General features: G+C 39.8%; 1 protein-coding gene across 1 annotated transcript in view; it reads right to left on the bottom strand.

The window, feature by feature from the left end:
• The window catches only part of snrka (SNF related kinase a), a 41,768-nt gene that overhangs the window by 13,020 nt on the left and 8,320 nt on the right, over positions 1–20,428 (bottom strand). The window contains exon 3 of the mRNA XM_035163692.2: positions 5,420–5,561. Within this exon, the coding sequence (XP_035019583.2) occupies positions 5,420–5,561 (142 nt within the window). The remainder of the gene's footprint in view (positions 1–5,419; positions 5,562–20,428) is intronic.

A 20,428-nucleotide genomic window follows, 5' to 3' on the forward strand; every position in this document is an offset into this window, starting at 1 on the left:
CAAACTCACTACAGCACCAAGTATAACGCCAGTCTAATGACCACTCAAAGCACTTCACACTATGAGTCACATTTACATTCATACATTCTTCTATATTACACATCCCAGTCACACTCTGTTAGCACTGATATTCAGAGTCTTGTCCACAGACACGTCTGGACTGGAGGAGCCGAGATCAAATCACTGACCTACTGATTAGTGGACGACCCGCTCTACCTCCTGTTCAAACACAAATTCTGGGATGTACAACATGTGAGCTCCATGATGGCAGTTACACATTCATTCACAACAATCACTCACTTGTTTTTTTCCCCGACATTTACCTTCTAAGAACTGTATGACTGACACTGACAGTCCCGAACCTAAAAGGAGTACACTTGGAGAATGTGCAGACGTAAGCTGCTTTCAGACATGTACTGAACTCAGGAGGATCTCGAGACTGTCTCCAGAGGGGCTGCATGTGAGAACGCAAACACTGTGTGTGGGTGTGTTGATGACGTTTGTAACACGCAACAGACCCCCCCCAAAGAAAGGAAAAAGAAAACAAATATTTAATAAAAAAAGTGGTGCCATAAAGACATTAGACACCAACAAAGATGTCAGGAGAGCTTTTGGTGATAAGAGCCGACGCCGGTGTCGATGTGCTGTCAACAAAAACAAGTGATCTCCACAGCAGAGTTATACACTGCTGCCTCTGCCTGCTGACCCACCCCTCACCTGAACGCTCTGGAGTGTGAGGACATCCTCCAGAGTTCATGTCTGAAAACGGCTATAACAACACACTAAATCTTACAAGCAACAGATATCCCACCAGTGATGCAGAGCAAGCAAAACGCATGCCCTCTTGAACTCTTGAGGTATTCTAAACAAAGCTTGACTTCCCAACAAATGGTTGTCATGTCTTATTCCTCTCTTTCCCTTAGGACCTACACAAAGAGACTGTGCATAAGAAGAAATCACACAAGGCTGTCTGCTCTTATTTTCTCCCTCTCCAGGTTACACACACTCACACTGATGGATTATAGTACAGAAGAGAATTAGGGTCAGGCATGAGATAGAAATTGAGAGGAGAAAGATTAGTTTCTAGAATAAAGTGGAATTGTTGAGAATAAAGCCAAACTAAAAATGAGGAAGAATTTTATTTTTGCATTTCAAGAATAAAGTTCAAATGTCGAGCAACTGACAGCTATGCAAGCTGCTGCTTTTGCCTTTTTCCAGGCTTTTTTGTGGTTTCTCCTTCGGAAGAGAGTTTGTGGGACAATCACTTCAAAGACGGTTGGTGGGGGTTAGTGAGGGTGTAAAACAAACATATTAGTCCAAGTAATCCTTGATTTTCATTTCCACAATGACAAAAACAAACAAAACTTAGTGGGAGGGTGTAGGATTTCCGAAAGGAGCTGGTGAATAATGTATTAATTGAGATGTGCAAATGCATTTTGGTGAATCAACAGGGAATAGAGAGCAGAACGACACACGCACACACTCACACAGGCAAGTTAATTAATGAAAACACGGAGAGAAAACTGTGGAAGACTGTGTTGATCCAGTGGCATGACACACAAAGCAGACTACAAATAGCATCAAAAACAAACCCAGGTGGAAACTCAAAGCAAACCCAGTTTTAAACTGAGCTCATAGAACAAAAAACAGAATTCATAACTGCTGGAAAATATCAAAGGAAAAGAGACACCAGAAACCTGCCCTTCTCCCCTCATCACTTACAAGACTCTTAATGTCTCCCTCTGTCCACAGGTTCTTCAAAAAATACATACTTAGCTAATTAGCACAATAGCTCACATCAGCCTGACGCAGCAGTTCACTGGCTTTGAGAATACTTTGGAGGAGACATTTGTTTGAAGCTGATGAAAAAGATGTTAACTCTCAATAATGCAGGTTGCAGTCTCCATCTTCTCTATTGTAAATCAAGAGTAAATCATAAGTGATGCAAGGAAAGTAGTTTGTACACATCTAACTGAGGCGAGACAAATGATAAGAGCTGCTTCATACTACAATGATGTGAACATTTTGCATCGACAGCTAGAAAGCTGGTGGTTTTTCCTGCTTTCTCCAATAACTGATGAGACAGAGAAGAGAAACGGCATCTGAAAACCATTACAGGTTTGATCTTGTTCAACATCAAAATAAGTTTCACTTTTGTCTTTCCATTCTCTGACTCATGCTTGTGGTTTCCCTCAGAGGAACACACCATAGCTCTGAGTTTATGACTATTCTCCACGTTGTCTGTCCACTTCACAGTCACCAAACATCAGGCAGCGTTCAAGCGCTGTTTTCCCAGTAAACTCCAAGTCATACTGAGAGTAAATGCTGCGGAAACAATATGTTCCTAGAGCAGCCACAATGTTTACACTATTCTCTTTTATTAATCGTGATATGAGCATTAAAACAAAGCCATTTATTTTCCGTTGTGTCAGTGGCTCTACACAGAGCTACATTTCTTGATGGAATTGCAATAATGACGGGCAAAGGCCAATACATCCTAGTTTTCACAATGACATTTGACAAATGGTGGACCACCGATGTGAATGAGCATTCAGTGAATGATTGACCCATCAGTTTGTGGGTTTATTAAAGCTTTGATGGAGCACATCATCAAAGTCTAAAATGAACTGCTAAGTTTATCTGCCAATAACTAGTAAAATACAATAACTTAAATTTCATTAACCTCACATACAAGGTCTCTCTCAGACCAGCGCTCCGACTTCTGAGTTCACAGTTTGACTGCAGGACTGGGGTCATGGTCTGGGATGCCTGCGGATGAGATGTCCCAGTCCGATAATGTGTCCTCACTCAGCTTTGACCTCCAGCCTGAATCAAGTCAATTACAGAATTTCCAGACAGGTGCTGCCATGCATACGACCAACAGCGTCTGGAAATCTAAAATCATGACATGGCTGGATAATTCGCCAGGGACTGACACTGAAAATATAAGCCTGCGACGCAGCATGCAACAAATAGCTCCACTGCTCAGAAGTCGGAGCACATCAGATTGCTCCCAGCTGCTTCAGCTTAGCACTTCAATCTAGTCAGATCTCTCCTTCCACTCAGAGAAGATGAGTGTTTATTTCCTGTGTCTGAAAATACCATGATGCCATTGCTCATGCCCATGAAACCCACTCATTCCCATTCTGTCAATTCAAGAACATAAGGGCATTAGAATGAAAAAACATTGAAAAGTTTTTACCTCTTACAGTTTGTCTATGTAAACAACAAGGTGTGTCTGTAACAATCAATTCTGCAATAAGTCGTCTGATGGTGCTATTAAAAACCACAAAATAAGTGTTGTTATTAGCAGAAAGTATGAAGTAAACAAGGACATGTACCCAGAGTAATCAGCAGTGCCTCATTAACCTGTAATAAAATGTGAACCAAAAATTGGGTCAAGTTTAAAGTATTATAAATATTCTCTTGGTCACAGCGAAGCATCTTTTCTCTCTTCAAAAGTTCACCCAGTGTATCTGGAGATAAATAATTTACACAAACTTAAGATTGTGATCTACTAATACAAATTGTTTATTATGCAAGTGGTAATTTTGCCGTCCTGCCAAACTCATCTTGAATGTGGAGCATGTGCAGTTGGATTGTGCTGTTCAGCAGCTGGGCTGCTCAGACTGTGTGAAGGGCTTTACTCTGTTCCAGCTATTGGAGCAAATTGGTCTGCAGGGGCTGGAATAAATCAGAGGGTCTACTGCTGTGTTCCAGTGCTCTCCACTTTACCATGCAGACCACTAATCCAGAAGCTCGTGGAGAAAGAATTTTTGAGTGGTTCATATTAAACTGTAAATATTAGGTAGAATTCTGTCTTTAACATTGCCATACATCCATGCAAGATATCACACAGCAAAGGCCCATGCACTCTGCTATAAGTCATTTGTTTCTTTATCGCATGTATTGACACTACTAATTATTCAGTTATGACAATTGATAGGGGGGGGGGCGCTGTGGCTCAGGCGGTAGAGTGGGTCGTCCACTAACCAGAAGGTCAGTGTTTGGATCCCATGCTCCACTGGTCTGCAGGCCAAAGTGACACTGAATCTTAAATTACCCTGACGATGTACCATCTGTGTTTAGGTGCGTGTGTTAGATAAGCACTTACAGATGTTTGGAAACTTTGTAACACGATTATAGTGACCAAATTTATCTGTATTATCACTGTTGTTAAAATGTGTTGAAAATGTTCCAGAAACTGAGGTAATTTCACAAAGTTAACATTTAAATAATATAATCATTATCAACAAAAATTATGGTGATATTTCAATTATGAGTGGAGGAGAGAAGGTTGACAATTCACGCAAGTAATTTGGCGATAGTGGATAATAGCAGATGTTAGCTTCGGCCCAAGCAATAGCAGCTCTCCTACTGCAACAGCTCCCTCCTCTCTGTCACTCCCCATATTTTTACAAAACAAAACAATGCACGTTGCTTGCTGCCGCTGTGTCTTGGAAACTTTGGTTGATGCTTGACAGTACCAATCAAAAATGTCTCAGTAATTAAAGATAAAATAAATAAAAAAACTATCCCTCTAAATTTGACCATGGTATACCATGAAATCAGTTACTGTTTCAATCCTCGAAGCACAATGCATTAACCCTTACTGCTAGGTGAAAAATAACTATCATAATGATTGTATTAAAGACATCTGTACTACGATCTGGTATCTAGAGCAAGCTAACTGCAGTATAGTTTACAGGTCGATGCCCTGATGACAGACTGCAGGACACCTTAGATTAATGCGATTGGTTGTTCTCCACACCACATCCACCATGTCGACTGTAAGCCAGACACAGACAAAGAAAACTGGGATTTATCCAATACACACAGGGATATGGTGGTAAGTAGGGCAGAATAGGAATAAATACAGCCCAGGCAGCCAACAAATAAAAAAGAGAAAGGTTTGGTGCAAGGCTTACTGTTACCCATTAAGACTATGAAAATAACAGTGTAGATAAGACCCGATCGATATTCCTGATAACCCTCAAGGCTCAGTCAAAAGCTGTTTTCAGACATGATTGCTTTTCACACATGAACAACACAGCAGGAGGTTCTCAACAGCAACAAATTCATGCGAGAGGTGGAGCAGCCGGGTGCAGCAGGCAGAGGCAGGAAGTGACGTATGAACTCTGCTGCGGATATCACGTGATTTTCTTTACAACACACAGCCCACGGTGTCAGCTCCTATCACCACAAACTCTCTGGAAATCTTCGTAGGTGTCTTCTACGTGTGTGACTCCACTTTTTCACCAGCAGATATTTCTTTTCTTTTCTATTTTTAAATTTTTCGCTCGCAGTAAATCCAGCAGGGGATCCGGCTGACCCTCTACGGATTTAGGTTTTAATGGATTAAACAATGACCACAAATTGAACTTTATCAGATTTATTTCTCATAAGTTCGATTACTCACTCTTTGCAGGCGTTGGAGACGTGAGCTGGTACAGTGTATTTACAGTCCATGATCATGGTGAGGGTCTCACTGTCGTTAGCTTCCTGGAAGGGCGGCTGGCCACATACCAACATGAACAGGATCACACCCAGACTCCAGATATCTGAGGAAACAGGGACACTCAATCTTAATTCATGTGTATTGTGTTTCAATCACAGCAGCAATCATGGTCGAATCATATACAATTATTACAAAAACAGTATTCAGTCAGAGCAATCACACACTGTCCTTGGTCCATAGACGGGCTGTTTTGAGGATGTAATTTTATTCCTTTTTTCGAAAATAGATTCCTCAGTTAATTCTACACAATATGAAATCCTGTCATCTTGAACCCCATTATCACATAAATGAAAAAATATCTATAAATGAAGACACAATTACTTGCGGCTGATAAATTGGGTCAGACTCTTCTCAAAATATTTATATTTTGTGTGATTACTGTATTGGCATATAATTATTTTGCTCTTTATGATTACATGTGCAGTGAACGTTAAACTGGATGTTATCAGTGAGACCAGGCTGTTGAGGTATATAGAGCTGTAGGAGTAGGGCTGTGCTCCGCCTTGAGGAGTGGTTACACTATGACTGGGCATTACAGTGGCAATGCTGTGGATGCTTGTGATTCATCTTCCAAATGTGATTTTGCAGGTGTTGTGGTTGTTCAAGGTGATATAAGAAGCATTCAGTTGCAAAGTGAGATGATAAGACTGTTAAATTGTTTGCATAATATGGGAAATAAAGCAACAACGGCAGATGTAGCAATCACATTCATTGTGACATTATACAGAAATGAAATCTCACTCTGACCCCACCGTCTGACTTCTTCAAACAAAAGCCATCAGCATTTTGATGTGCTCAAACTTCAATAAGACAGCCATTGTGAAATATTGAACCTGCATGTAAAACACACATCTATAACTATAAATACAGATTCAGAAAACAACCTTTGGTTACAAATTATATAATCTTGTTGAATATGAACTCTAAAGCCCATTGGCAGTTCATCCATCTGTACAGCCATCATCACTAATTGGCGTCACTTCAGACAGTGCTGGGGTAGGAAGGACGTCTCATTTTGTGTTTTTTCAAAAATCTCTTTAGAAGAAAGTGTGGGACTGTAATGGTGGCAAAGACGCCACAGTATTGAAACGAGGAGACAATTAAAAGGAAGGGGATGTAGTCAGAGGGCCTGGTAAACAACGTAGAGGGAGGGAAGTTTGGGGGGAATGTTCTGTAGCAAATCAAGGTCACTTCTTTCCTCCCCCATCTTCTTTATCTCATCTGATTATAACCAGCAGGTGGACAGTACAGGAGTGATTGTCTGTATATATATATATATATAATGTGCCTATTTCATTAAAACCCAAAACAAGTTCTCATACACAGTGCTATCATACAAATGTGTGTGTGTTAACATTACAATGAATGTCAAGTCAATTCATCTGTGTGTATCTGCTGTTGCTGGGAGCACAGAGAGAAAATAAACCATCAGTGTGCAGAAGCACTGGCCCATACAACCAAAAACATGCACACGCACACACCTCGCTCCAGCAGCGAGAACAGTGGAAACACAACTAACAGCAGGGGGGGGATGAACAGCCACCAGCGTGCAGAGAGGACAGTAAACACCTTCCTGTCCTTCTTATAGTATGCAGTGTCCGTAACTCCCTCTCTTACAGACACGAGTATTACATCTGAACAGTACAATTATATCTCCTCATAAACATTTGTTAATTCATTTGTGCATCATCATCCTGTCTCCTGTCTGCAGAGAAGCAGAGCCAACTCACTTAGACTGGAGGGGGAAAAAACGACATTACAGCAGCTCCTATTGGCAGCGCTGAAGTAATTACCATGATGAGGATTTTTAAGTAACTTTCTAATTAAGCTAAAATGCTCAGATGCCCTCAATACTCAATGGGTTTGCAGAATTGAGTCCTAATGAAGTACAAGAAAAAATGCCAGATACTAAAAAAAAAAAATCCAACTCTGTAAAACTACATTTCTTTCTTTCAGAGACAGGATATAAAACATTTCATATTGATTCTTAAATGCTTTCAGCTCGAGGCTCAGCTTTGAGTTAGCCATCTCTCAGCAGGGAAGCATTCTACATTAGACAAGCCCCGTCTTTAGACCCAACTTCGCTGGGTTTGTGTAGGTATTGCAGGACTTAGCCAAAGGCTAAACACTACATAATTAAACTAACTGAGTGTTTAGAAAGGGAACAAGATAAGCTGGACTTTAGCTTGTTATGGTTATAAAAATAAGAGCACTTATTTAGGGAGAGAGCGTAGCGGTTTGAAGTGAATAGAATTTTTTGGATTGGATTTTAATACTCTGTCAAGTAACACCTATCTGTTAACATATCCTTGACTCCTCTCCAGCTCTGATACACATATTCCCACAAATGAGCTCTGGTTCAAAGCAGTTCATTCAGGATTCTTCGAACAAGTCTTTGTTTCCAACAGTTTAGAGCTGAACCAATGTAATCAAGGGTGTGTCATTAACAGAAGATATTGCATAATGCACATCAAAAGTCAACAGTAGTAGCAAGAGAGTTGGTTGTATTAATGGCCTGTGTTTGTAGTCTATTTATCAGCAGACCAATACACACTTTTTTTCAAACAATTGCCTTCTTCATCGTCTCTCTCCTACTAATAGAATATGAAGCACTCAATGATGAAAAAAACGTATTGGGTTCAAAAACCAATTTATTTTTTGTCGAAGAGCTTGAAATGATTCAGAATCATGTGCACCAACTGCAGTGTGGTGAGTGCCTCTCTCCTCCGGTCTGTCACAGCCAGCAGGGTCATCAGCCCACAGGGTACAGGAGATGAGTGTCCCTGAGGCATATTTTAAACCAATTCCATTTAACCATGAGGTAGTAAAAAAAAAAAAGACCATGTAAACACTGGCACCAGCATATGGGGGTATTTGCACCTGCCAGTGCTCCACAGCTGAAGTCTGCTTCATACGAGCACAGTAACCACAAGCAAAACCTCGGCTGGATCAGTTTATCCTCTGAGCAGCAACACCTCACATTTATTCTCAGTGTAGGCAAAAGAACTAGTTTCTAGTTTCCAGTTTCTTCTGTTGTTAAGCTGGAGCTTAACAACAGAAGAAACTGATTTGTCTAAATGAAAAATGCATCAGTACAGTCATTGTGTATCTAACCCCATTCACAAAGCACCTACAATGGTTTGACATTGCCTTGGTTTGTGAAGGCCTGAAGTGAACAAGACCAGTGATCTTATTCTGAGCATCATGAAAGAGCAAAACCGTTGTATGAGCAAGATGATACGACAACATCCCAAAACAGGAAAAAAACAGTTGCTCTCTGTGATTAACACTGCCACATGTATATTGTAGACAACATACACAGCTCTCCTCCAGCCTGTGCTGATGTCTCCTCTCCTGCTGAAATAATAACAGACATGGATGCAGACAAAGGCTCACCATGACATCAGTGTAGCAGCTCACTGCTCAGTGTATCACAACGTGATAACAAACCCAGAATCAGGTAATGGTGACAATGAACCAGACGATAACTCGAGGTAACAACTATGCTTGTTAGTGAAGTAAAATTAAAACGTAAATAAAGCACTTTATCAAACCACCTGTTCCACACACAAAAAGAAAAACAATATTTTTAACTGTTTTGTCCAGTCTCCTGGCAACATATTTAACACAACTACAGCACACTGGTCCAGCTCAAAACAATTAGTTATAAGCTAAATCAAAAGCTGTTTGGCTCAGTTTATTCTTGTAAACTTATCTATGTGTCTCATTTCTGTGTGAGACAAACCAGCCCCATCACCCCCTACTCTACCAGTGATACCTGCAGGTAGTGATTCACAGCAGCAGAGGACAGAGGACAGGAGGACAGACTGATACCGACTCATGTCTGTGTTCTTCTTGACTTGGCTGTTGTGAACATTACTGTTGGTGCACTAGAAATGGTATTGATTTTTAATGGCAGATGCTCCAAATAGCCAAAGTGCAATGAGGCAGATCAGAGTGACAGGTTGATATGTTCAAATAAACTGTCCTTCACAAGCGGTAAAGATGAGATAATAGTTTACCAGGGGAAAATCTGAAAACCAAACATTAGTTTTGGAAGTCTGTCTTATAAAAATAAAAAAAGATACTTTTACCCAACTTTTGCCTGCATATTTCATTAAATATGAATATAAATGCTACAATTTGTTAAAATGTATTTTTTCTAAGTTTCCCAGCTGCCTACTTTATCATTTTATGTTGACACAAGAACCTTAAAGTTTAGTGATGCTGAAATCCAGCAAGTGCAACAAAAAGGATCTCGGTCATAGCAGAGCAATTTAGCCTGTTCCTGTATACTTTGGACTTTATTACAATCCTTCGCTGTGGGTGGTCTAAATGTCTCCTTTCAGTGCTGAGGCATCCAACTGTCACAATTGCTGATAGCCAGCACTACACACAGGTTGGCTTGTAACTTTGGCAAAGGCCAAAACACAATGCTGGCTAACACCATGTGTCATGAAATAGCTGCCCCATTACTTTCTATGAACAACCCACACAACAGCCACTAAAGAATTTTTTACCTTTTTTCATTTTCCTGCTCCATACATGTTCCTAGTGCTGTTGGTGAGAACACTTCCTAGTGGTGCTTGGGGCTACACTCTGCCGAGGGCCAGTTTAAGTTTGTTATCTATTTGCTACTCTCCTTCTCTCTGTGCTCACAACTTTTTAAATGTGACAAATTTCCAATATAGCTGTTCACATATGCATGATTTTTGGAGTTTAAATGGAGTTTATAATAAGTTGGGAACATAGTGTGGCCCAATAAATAAAATTATATATGAAGTTGTTATTGTGTATGGACACACCTTAAAACAGTGAATTCCCACGCTGATGTAACCAGCAGCAGCAAAAATAGAAACTGTAAACAGGAAGAAGCAGCAGAGAATGTCACATAACATTAGTGGAGGAAAACTTGGTTTATAGTGATAACATTCAAGGGACTACTTTATATAAAGTGGATGAATTTAACTTATTGTAATGGACAGACTAGTGATGTATGAGAGCACTAATTTCCTTTCTGATCCAATGCTAAGTAAAAACCGGGTTGATACAATACGATACTTTGTAGGAAGCATCTACAAATGCCTGCTCTATGCAATAGAATCACGTGTGTATGTTGTCAATTTTTGTTAGCATGTGTGCGTCAGCACAAGTGGGAGGGGCTTAGTGGATCAATGTGCAGCTCTGCTTTAAAGACAGATTTTGCCCATTTAAAAAAAAGGGTCAATGATTATGCAGTGGTCAGTTTTGATATTGTGGCAGTGGCCACAAAAATCTATGTATAAGAAACTGTGACACAATCCCACTGTAGGTGAGTGACACCACAAATCACACTCTCTCTCTGTACCTGGTTAAAGTCAGTGATGTCTGTCTGACCCTTTCTTCTTCAGACTGCTACTCAATGACTTCAGCATATTCTGTAATATGTACTGTGATTAAATCAAAGATGCACAACAAAGTTTGTGGTGTTGCCCCAGTACCTCACAGTCCTCCCACACACATCATACAGTGTTGTTGCTGTTCTGAGAACAAAAAGAGATTCATACATGACTGTGCAGTCATCCATCATCAATATCAGCAGTACTAAGTCCCTTGTGCATTTATATGCATTAGTTTGCATATGTCTACAGACTGTACTTTATAATGCCTTTTAAATCTGCCAATCACTCGAAGCACTTTTTATTCCCCCATTCACACATTTACACACTGATGAGCAGATAGAGGTTCTGCGGAACTGAAGGACACTTTGACTCATGAACCCTGACACATTCTGGAGGGGATGGGTGGTACTTAGGAGATCAGCCGGACTCTCTTTGATTGATAATTAATCCTACAACAGAAACATAAGTGTCTACATTTTAGTATTTATTTGCACATCTGATGAAGCACAGCTAAAACTGTGAAGATAGCTAAATCTATTAGGTGCAGCCAAGTAAGCAGAAGGAGCCCACTGGCTTTAGTTTGCCTAATTTTCAGTTTGACATCAACCCCTCTCAAGCAATCTTTGCAAGAAATATATACGGCTGTAAGATTGCAAAGCACGCAAAAGGAAAAACACAAACACCGCAGCCATGTTAATCAGCAGCAATTCTACAGTCTGTCACCAACATTTACAGAACTGTCAACCAGAAGTGCACTCAAACGTTCTCTTCAGGCCTTCAGACTCTTACACTCACACGCTCTCATCACATTAACATGAATGGTGCTGTCACTGGCAGGCAGATAGAGTGGAGAGGGCTCTTCAGGTGACAGATGTAGATCTGCTTAAGACCTTTATCTGTCAAATACAAACGTGGTGCTGTTCCATCACCTGCTAGAGACTGCTGTCCTGCTTTCCCTCTCATGTGTCACAGGTCTTGCCTTTAGTGTATGGAATTATATAAACAATGCACACAATACCAGTCACAAGTTTAAGAACACCTCTATTTTCGAGCTGTTTTATAAATTTACATAATTTTATGTATCACTGTATATGTTAACATGGACAGCAATCTTATGAATACTGACCTTATTCTAGATCAGCATTATTCTGATTTTGATATTTACAAGAGTTGCAAATAGAATATTCCATTCATCTTTCCATTTACATGTTACAGAGCATTGTCTGATGATGACTCACATCCACACTATGTGCGGTCAGTTGGCATCTTCCAGGTCTGCACTAACAATCAAAACCTTATTAAAACAAAAGAATGGATTCAGTCAACAGAAAGACTATTGTACTTTTACTTTGAAATGAATACAGGAAGTGTTGAAAATATTTCTGCTGTGACATATGCGACAGATAGAGATCGAAACCGTGGTGAAAGATCTTTCTCTGTCTATCTTACTGTGAACCATGCGCAGCACGCGGAGATAATAGGCAAGACCTTGAATCTCTAGAAGAGCAGTGCGGCTCACACGCCTGAGATGGGCGGCTCACGCAGGCAGATAACATGGGCACCAAAATGAAAAGAAAGACATTCTGCGACATACACAATGCTGATCACGCAGCCAGTGAGGCCCACGCCTCATCTCCAGTGCATACTCTGTCAAAGCAAAAATCTTCATAGATGCAGTTAGGCTTTTGGAGTATGTGCAAAAGCACTTAACTTTCTTTTCAACTCTTAATTAACGTATTAACAACTTTAAACTGTGTTTTCCAGGATAAAAGAGACTTTCTTTCAGTGTGTGATCTATGACACACACACACACACACACACACACACACACACACACACACACACACACACACACACACACACACACACACACACACACACACACACACACACACACACACACACACACACACACACACACGACAACTCTTAATGTGCTAATGATTCTGCTCCAACCTACAGCAAACCGTAGAAAGTAATTAGAGCTTAAAAAAATGCCTGGGATTGTCAGTTTGACACTGCCCTTGAAACCTGGAGGCATCGCTCGCATAAGAGACTGTACAACTGACTTTCAGTCAAAAACATGGTAATTCTTTAGTTCCTGTTTAGAGCATCCATCTTACATCTTCTATTCATCAATTTATTACCAAAGTGATTGGTATTAAATGGATCAAATAATAATTTTACCATATAAAGAATGCTACAGACAACGGAGAACAATACGCCAATGAGGTCTCAGAAAGAATGAGGGTTGAGACAGAGACATGCCACAGTTCTAAATCTCTATATTAATAAGTACAAACCTTCCTCAGCTGACTGAGGCACAACAGGCTTTAAGCACATGAAAAATAACAGTGCCTGTACTTATTGTGTAGGGATATGAGGGATTTTAATTTTAATGTTAATTGTATCACTGGGGCATATTTATCCTCCTCACCCTGCCAGTGAGAGTAAGAGCAACAGATGTTAAAAGAAACATGGCACACAGAATACATTGATGCAGACAGCACATCATTGGATCACGGATTTGAAAAAGAGGATGTTTTTTGGCGTAAATGAAAGAATATAAAATATGCATGTGTGTGATGGATATCTGTTCACATGTGGGGTTAGTGTGTGTGAATGACAGATGCAATGAGGAAATGTGTGAGTAAGACAGAGAGAGGAAGGAAATATGCTGGCTCTCAGTGCTGTTGCTGCTGAATATGGATGAGAGCCAGAGAACCAGAATAAAGTGCAACTCTCTCCCTGGCATCTCCTGCCTCATGTTGTCTTCTATTACCATGATGGCTGGGGGCTTCTTACCTCATTTGAATATCAAAGACAGACAAATCCCTGATTCCTAAACTACTCACATAGCATAAATATCACTTTTATTTAGAATTATGGACAGAAAAAAGTATTGTCACTATTGAGTAATACTAATACACATTTCCATTAGTAACTCTCTGGTTTCTGCAATGTCACAATTGTTAATCTGTCAACAGATTAATTTGCCTGTTTTGTTTTACCAATAAAACACCACAAAATATTCTGTTTACTCTCACATAAGAAAACTTGAATAACAGCCATACATTTCTATGACTCCACCAACTCGTCAACTTGCAAGAAATGAAGTGACTATCTCCCCGTCTGTCCCTGAGATAAGGTGTTAAATAGTGGCCAGAAATTTTTGCAAAACCGCCAAATTCTAATCAGTTGATCTTCCAAGTCCAAGAGAAAGTTTGTGCCAATTTGAAGAAACAGCCTTGAGGCTTCTCCTGAGATATCGTGTTGACAAGGCCCAAAGTATGAGGTCCCAGTGACCTTGATGGCTGACCACAAAACTCAAATCTTTGAGTCCAAGTTAACGGTTGTGCCTAATTTGAAGACATTCTCTCAAGGCGTTCCTGAGATAATTCTGCTCATAAGAATGGGATGAAAGTCCATATGGACAAACCAAAAGTATAATGCTTTCTGTCACCAGTGTGCAGGCTTAACAAGATAAAGAGTCCCAGCCATGCTAGTGGCTTTAAGGGGCTGGACTACTACACCCATATTTACAGGGGTCAATGACAAAGCTTCCAAAAAGGTGGCCTACGGGTCTTTTAAATTAGACATAACACATAATTACTAAGAACTTGGAACAGTGTGTCCTTTTTTTGACTTTATTTTTACCACCCAAAAAATGCCAGGTGGTCCAACCTAATAATTGTGAAAATATATTTTACGCTAAATCTTTGTCATGTAAAATAAGTACTACAACTAATACTAATATACAACTGGATGCATTCAAACCCACAGAAGGTCAAATCATTGTTAGTTATCAACCGTTTATTCACTATAACCTACTTTTTTTAACACTAAAAGGTGTTGTAGTAATCAGTCTCTATTTAAGTAAATGTAGTAATTAATCAAAAAACAAGAAAAATCACTTAATCACAAAAATCATGTTTGGTAAACTACAGTGCAGTAATATGATTTCTTATGCTGAAATGGACTGTGATTGAGTTATGTTTGCATTTAATACACTTAAAACTAATGAATATCATTGGTCAGAGCATACTGTGTGTCACACTGTGTAAAATAAATCACAGTAATCAAGACGTTTTATTACTTTACTTTGTGCAAAAATTCACATGATGTGTTTTGTGTCTATCAAAAATAACAATGGGTCCTGTGGACAAGTTATACCGTGTAACAGTGAACATGTTTAACACGTTTAACATGTACTGTTGTGTTAACCCTAGCACTACTTACTATCATTACTGATAATAAACCCTGCAACAAGAATGTAAATCTTTGAGCCGTTTGCTACAGAAGAAATATGTGTGCTCTAGTTGCAGTTCAAACCATAAACTAGCAGTGCTTTTGATCTGGTAATATAAACATGTTAAGTTGTGCTTGTGAGAGAATAGTGTGTTGTGGGACTAAAACAGTGTTACACTCTCCTGGGACCTGCTGCACTGTGAAAGAAAACTATTTGGCTGCTACAACCAGGATTGGCCTGCAGCATATACAACCCTCCATACATACACAACCAAATACTTTTTGTCTTTAAGCTAAGAGGCTTCAGAATTACAACTAGGCCTGTCACCATTATTACTATATCGACTTATCTTCCAATAAATAAACATGAGGTTGAATGTTTTGCTGACCTCAATGCATTGCCTGTTGTGTTTACATGAATGTTTGTTACATAAAAATGTCACTGTTATTTAGTGTTTTCACTCACACAGAGCAAAACAGACAGTGAATCAGAAATGAGATGGAGTGAAAACATTTTGTATTCAAGCTGGATGAGATGAGAGCCCTTCAACTTGATTACGTTCTTCAAATTACTTTGTTTAAGAAGAGTGGCAACAAAAAGGTGGGAATACTGGGTTTCCACTACGTTCATTATTACTGCCGCTGGTTCAGGATTAGGGCTGACAGGGTGTCCGCATAACCATCCAATCCAGTTTAATAAGATGGTAACAAATATCCTGTGTCAAATATGTATTCAAGAGCAATTTTTGTTATCAGAGCCAGAGAGTCCATTTTAGTTATTGTTTTGGTTGTGTGTGTGGTCCAAATGTCAGAATTAATACATGTATTTGTAAGAGGTGCTCTTTAAAAGGGTGTACTTGCATTATTATAATATTATCAGATCAGTGGTATAAAATGCCACAGATGGAAAGGAAAGTAGAGGCAGAGACCCCAGGGACCACAGGAGTACTACCTCACACCTGGCCTACTCACATTCAGAGCATGTCACCATAGCAACACTGTGTTGCTAAATGTGCCTCTGTCAGGCCTGGCGAACGTAAAAACACATACACACTGGCACAAAATTACATGGCATCCCTACACACCAACATCTGACAGTCTCAGTCTCACACAACCTGGGAAGCCATGTAAAGCTACAATTACATTTCACATCTACATTTGAACAGCTATGATCCCAAGTGATTTACAAACAGCAGCAGCTTAAAATGCATGTCTTCACCAGCAACACAATCAGCGTGTATAAAACTATAATATTATAAAATTACATTTCTACATTCTCATCTTGGCCTCAACAAGCACCCCAACATAACAACAAGCACAGAGTAGGCCTGTCGCGATAATTAATATATCAATTTATCGCACAATATATAAACATTAACTCGATAATTTTGCTCACCCATTTTTTCATGAAATTGTTCAGAATAATATAAAATCAGACTGTAGCTGAAGTGGAGAGGGGCTTCTCCAAGCTGAAGCTCATCAGGTCCTACCTGAGGTCCAGCATGTCACAGGAACGCCTTAGTGGCCTTTCTGTGATGAGTAATAGCCATGCACGGGCAGAATGATGTGATTGATGACTTTGCATCGAAGAAGGCAAGGAAGTTCATATAGTGTACAATAGTGTGTTGTTCTATTTGTGTGATACACAAGGAGGATTTGTGCAATTTTGTTTCATTTGTGTGTTCTTTGCTAGCAATATGTTGTAATGTATAGGTAATAAATTGATTCTCTATATATTATCTATATACAGGGGGGGTTTACCTCCGCTGCTACAACCCGATCCTTGGGGAAACACTGCCATCTTGTCTCTGTCCTCCTTTTCTTCCCTCCCTGTTCCTCTACTCAGGCCAACTTATATTCTCCTTTTATCCCTATGCTTTTATGTAGTCTATCTCTAAAATGACTAACCTCAATCCCTTGTTTTAAATCAGGTCTTCACCAGCTATTGTCCTGCATCATCTATCTCTCTCCAAAGGTAATGCCAGAGTGGCCTCAATGGTGGTACTGGTCTCAACTACCCACCACCACTCCTTACTACACCATGCTCATCTCATCTTGCCCTTCTCTTCCCAATCTCATTTCTGTAACCCTGTATACACACATCTGCCATTTACTGAACATTCCCTCCTACTGCTCTGCATTACAGCAGAACCATGGTACTTTAATTAGCGACTGTGGGATTTGTATCTTGGCATCTTGTCCTCTCCTACTCTGCTCTGATAAACCACCAAGCAGCTTGAAATGACAGCAGCCACAGCACCAATAACAGGGGACCATGTTGAAGGAACTGGAGCACAGCCCTGAGAAATACTGTAATTAGTAGTTTTAAGCATTTTATTGAAACATTTCTTAGCACTTAGGGATCAATGCAAAACAAATCCTCTGGCTGAAGGTCCTGGTCTCACTGGGACCCTAAACAAACCAATTTGTAAGCTAATAGCATTCGTGGTTCAGGGGTCAGGTAGGAACCTCTGAACCACGTATGTTATTAGCTTCCAGACAGCCCAGTGCTCCCAGTGAACTCCTTTTAAAGCAAAGCTTGACATTTACTTTTTATAAATAAGCACACATGTTCCTGCATTGAAAATTATCCAGGCACATCATGGACTTAAGGCAAACAATGAAATTATCTAATTATGTGTTTTACTTTATGGAGGGAAACAGGGAGACATTTACAAGAATGTTTTCTTTCTGAATGACTAGTTTTTTTTTTAGATCAATTGTGTATCAGAGAGCACCTCCACCTAGACCAGAGGATTACTCAGCTCAGCTGAGGGCTGTTAACTGATTGATCCTCTGGTTCAAAAGTCAGCAGCAAAGCTTCCAGAGAGAGAAACACGTGGGAGAGACACACGGAGTGAGACACAAATGGCAGAGAACGGACATAAGCGACACGAGACATGAGAGCCGAGTTGAGCTAAAAAGTCGAGAGGACAGCGTAAACTGCCGAACACTTTGAGTTAGGTTTTGTTGAGTTTATGTTTACCGTTCTGAAATAAACATGCTGAAAACAACTGGTTCGTATATGGCTGTTGTGGGGAGACCCTGGTGGCATCGTCAATCGCCACAAACCTTTAGGCTTGACAGAAATAGTGATTTAAATCATGATATATATATTGATATCGACTGATGTGAAAAATATTATCGTGATACGATTTTTTTCCCATATCGCCCAGCTCTACTTATAGGTATTCAAAGTTTCAATGATACTGTGCACCTCCGAGTCTGTGTCAAGCTTTTTCACTCAGACTGTTCATTATAAAACAAAACCTTAATTAAAATTACCAGCAAAAAAGTAGCGTATATGCCATCAAAAACTGCCAGGATCTTAATGGTACTTCATAGTGCACACACTTCAAACACGCAAGTAAAATAGCAGACAGCATATGGGCCATTCTACAGAACTGGTGAAAAGTTAGCATTGCAAATATCTTGACATGAATTTGTCTTTAACCCAAAATTAGTAGGTAAGTAGTTCAAGTTCAAGGTGCAAAGCTTTACTGACTGTGCTGTTGATTCTCATATTGTATTTATAATATTTTCCTGTCCCAAAGTTTGTCACAACTAAATCACAATAAACAGTATAAGAAAGGTTATATTAACCTATTCAGATTGTGTTAACACCTACCTTGTAAATATAGCTTTTACTGTTTCATTTAAGGTTTTGATTTTAATAGTGTGATTTCTACGATTGTTTCGAATTTTTTGGAAAGGGCAAATTTGAAATACTGACATTGATAAAGTTAAGGATTTATTTGTTTTGATATGCTTTTAACCAAACACTATAATAACCTCTTAGTTGATAACTTTGTAAGAAATTTACTTTTTACTAAACAACCTGTGTTTCAGTCCAAACCTGACTGCCTAATTTTGTGTCGTGAGAAAGAACACAAACATTAGAAAACATTGCTGTAAAGAGATGTGACACAATAGACATTTTTTCTAATGTTTCATGATATGTTATGTCATATCGCAGAGCCATAAGTGCCACAAATTTGTACGTATCAAACCAAACAATATTATCAGTATCAATCGTGATTTCTCCATCTACCTCCTCCTATAGAGAAGCTATTCCAGAAGGTTTGATTAGTTGATGTGTCATTGTTAGGTGTAAGAATGTGAAGTTGATCAAGAACAGTCACCAACATTTACAGATTTTCATCTTTAGAGCAACAAACAGCTTCCAGTTGAAGGAGACATACTTAAAGTTATCCCACAAACATGTTGTTTTGCATATCAACCAGCCATTCAATTATCACGCTAGGCAGCCAACTAGGCCTATCCAGTGGCCTGTGGTGATGGGCCTCATTGCACACAGCAACACCACCTATAATTTGTCATGGATCACTGAAAGGAATAATTACATTTAATCACCTCCGTGCCCTTGCCTGCTCGCTGTCTTTTCTTTTCAGTGGGATTACGAGTAATGTTTCCCATAGAATTAGATTTTATAGGCGATGGTAGCTGCTCCCAATGCTATAGATAATCAAGCAGCTCTGTCTTGGTAAGAACTAAGACGATAACATTTCCTGTCATTGTGTCTTCTAATTCATAGCTATTATCTTAAAAGGGGGCATGTCTAGTTAAGTCCTTATTTAGATTTTAGTGATCAAGAGAAGAACTCAATAGGGTGTGGCTGTGACAAAATACATCATGTTCACTTCAACTGGCAGTTGAAAGAGACACAGAGAGCAAATGAGCTGACAGCTGGCTGATTCACTGTTCGGCTGGCTCACCAAATGCTGGCCAGATGCAGTACAGTGCTGGCTGCGTTATCTGGGCTGTGAACTAGTGGATAAGTCAACCAGAGAGTGCCTCTCCCACTCATCAGATCCCTGTGTGTATTAATAGCAGATGTGTCAGATCCAGAGCAGTCTAGACATCTGCCAGCGCAACCTGGACTGCTGTTCAGGAAGTGGAAAAGATGACAGGAATACAGGACAAGCCAAAGTAAGATGGCCAAGTCACAGTGACGCTGAAAACAGATACTGATGTAGAGTCTGGCTGCACACTCTGTCACATATCACACACCTCTTCTGCCTCCAGCTGATAACACAGAGCCCATGCTGTAAACTTTGGCTACACATCCTGGCAACAGTGGATGATACAGCTGCAATATGTATGATACAGTGTATCACAGCATTTCCAGTGTTAACAGTGGTAAACCATGACACTATAATATCTGTGGATGGCAAAGAGCAGCACTGACTACATGTCTAAAATGCTGCATTTGTCCACTTACAGAGGTTTGTTGTTGTGCATTCTAATACTTTGTCTTGTA

Source organism: Hippoglossus stenolepis, chromosome 8 (assembly GCF_022539355.2).
Source record: "Hippoglossus stenolepis isolate QCI-W04-F060 chromosome 8, HSTE1.2, whole genome shotgun sequence".
Taxonomy (NCBI): Eukaryota; Metazoa; Chordata; class Actinopteri; order Pleuronectiformes; family Pleuronectidae; genus Hippoglossus; species Hippoglossus stenolepis.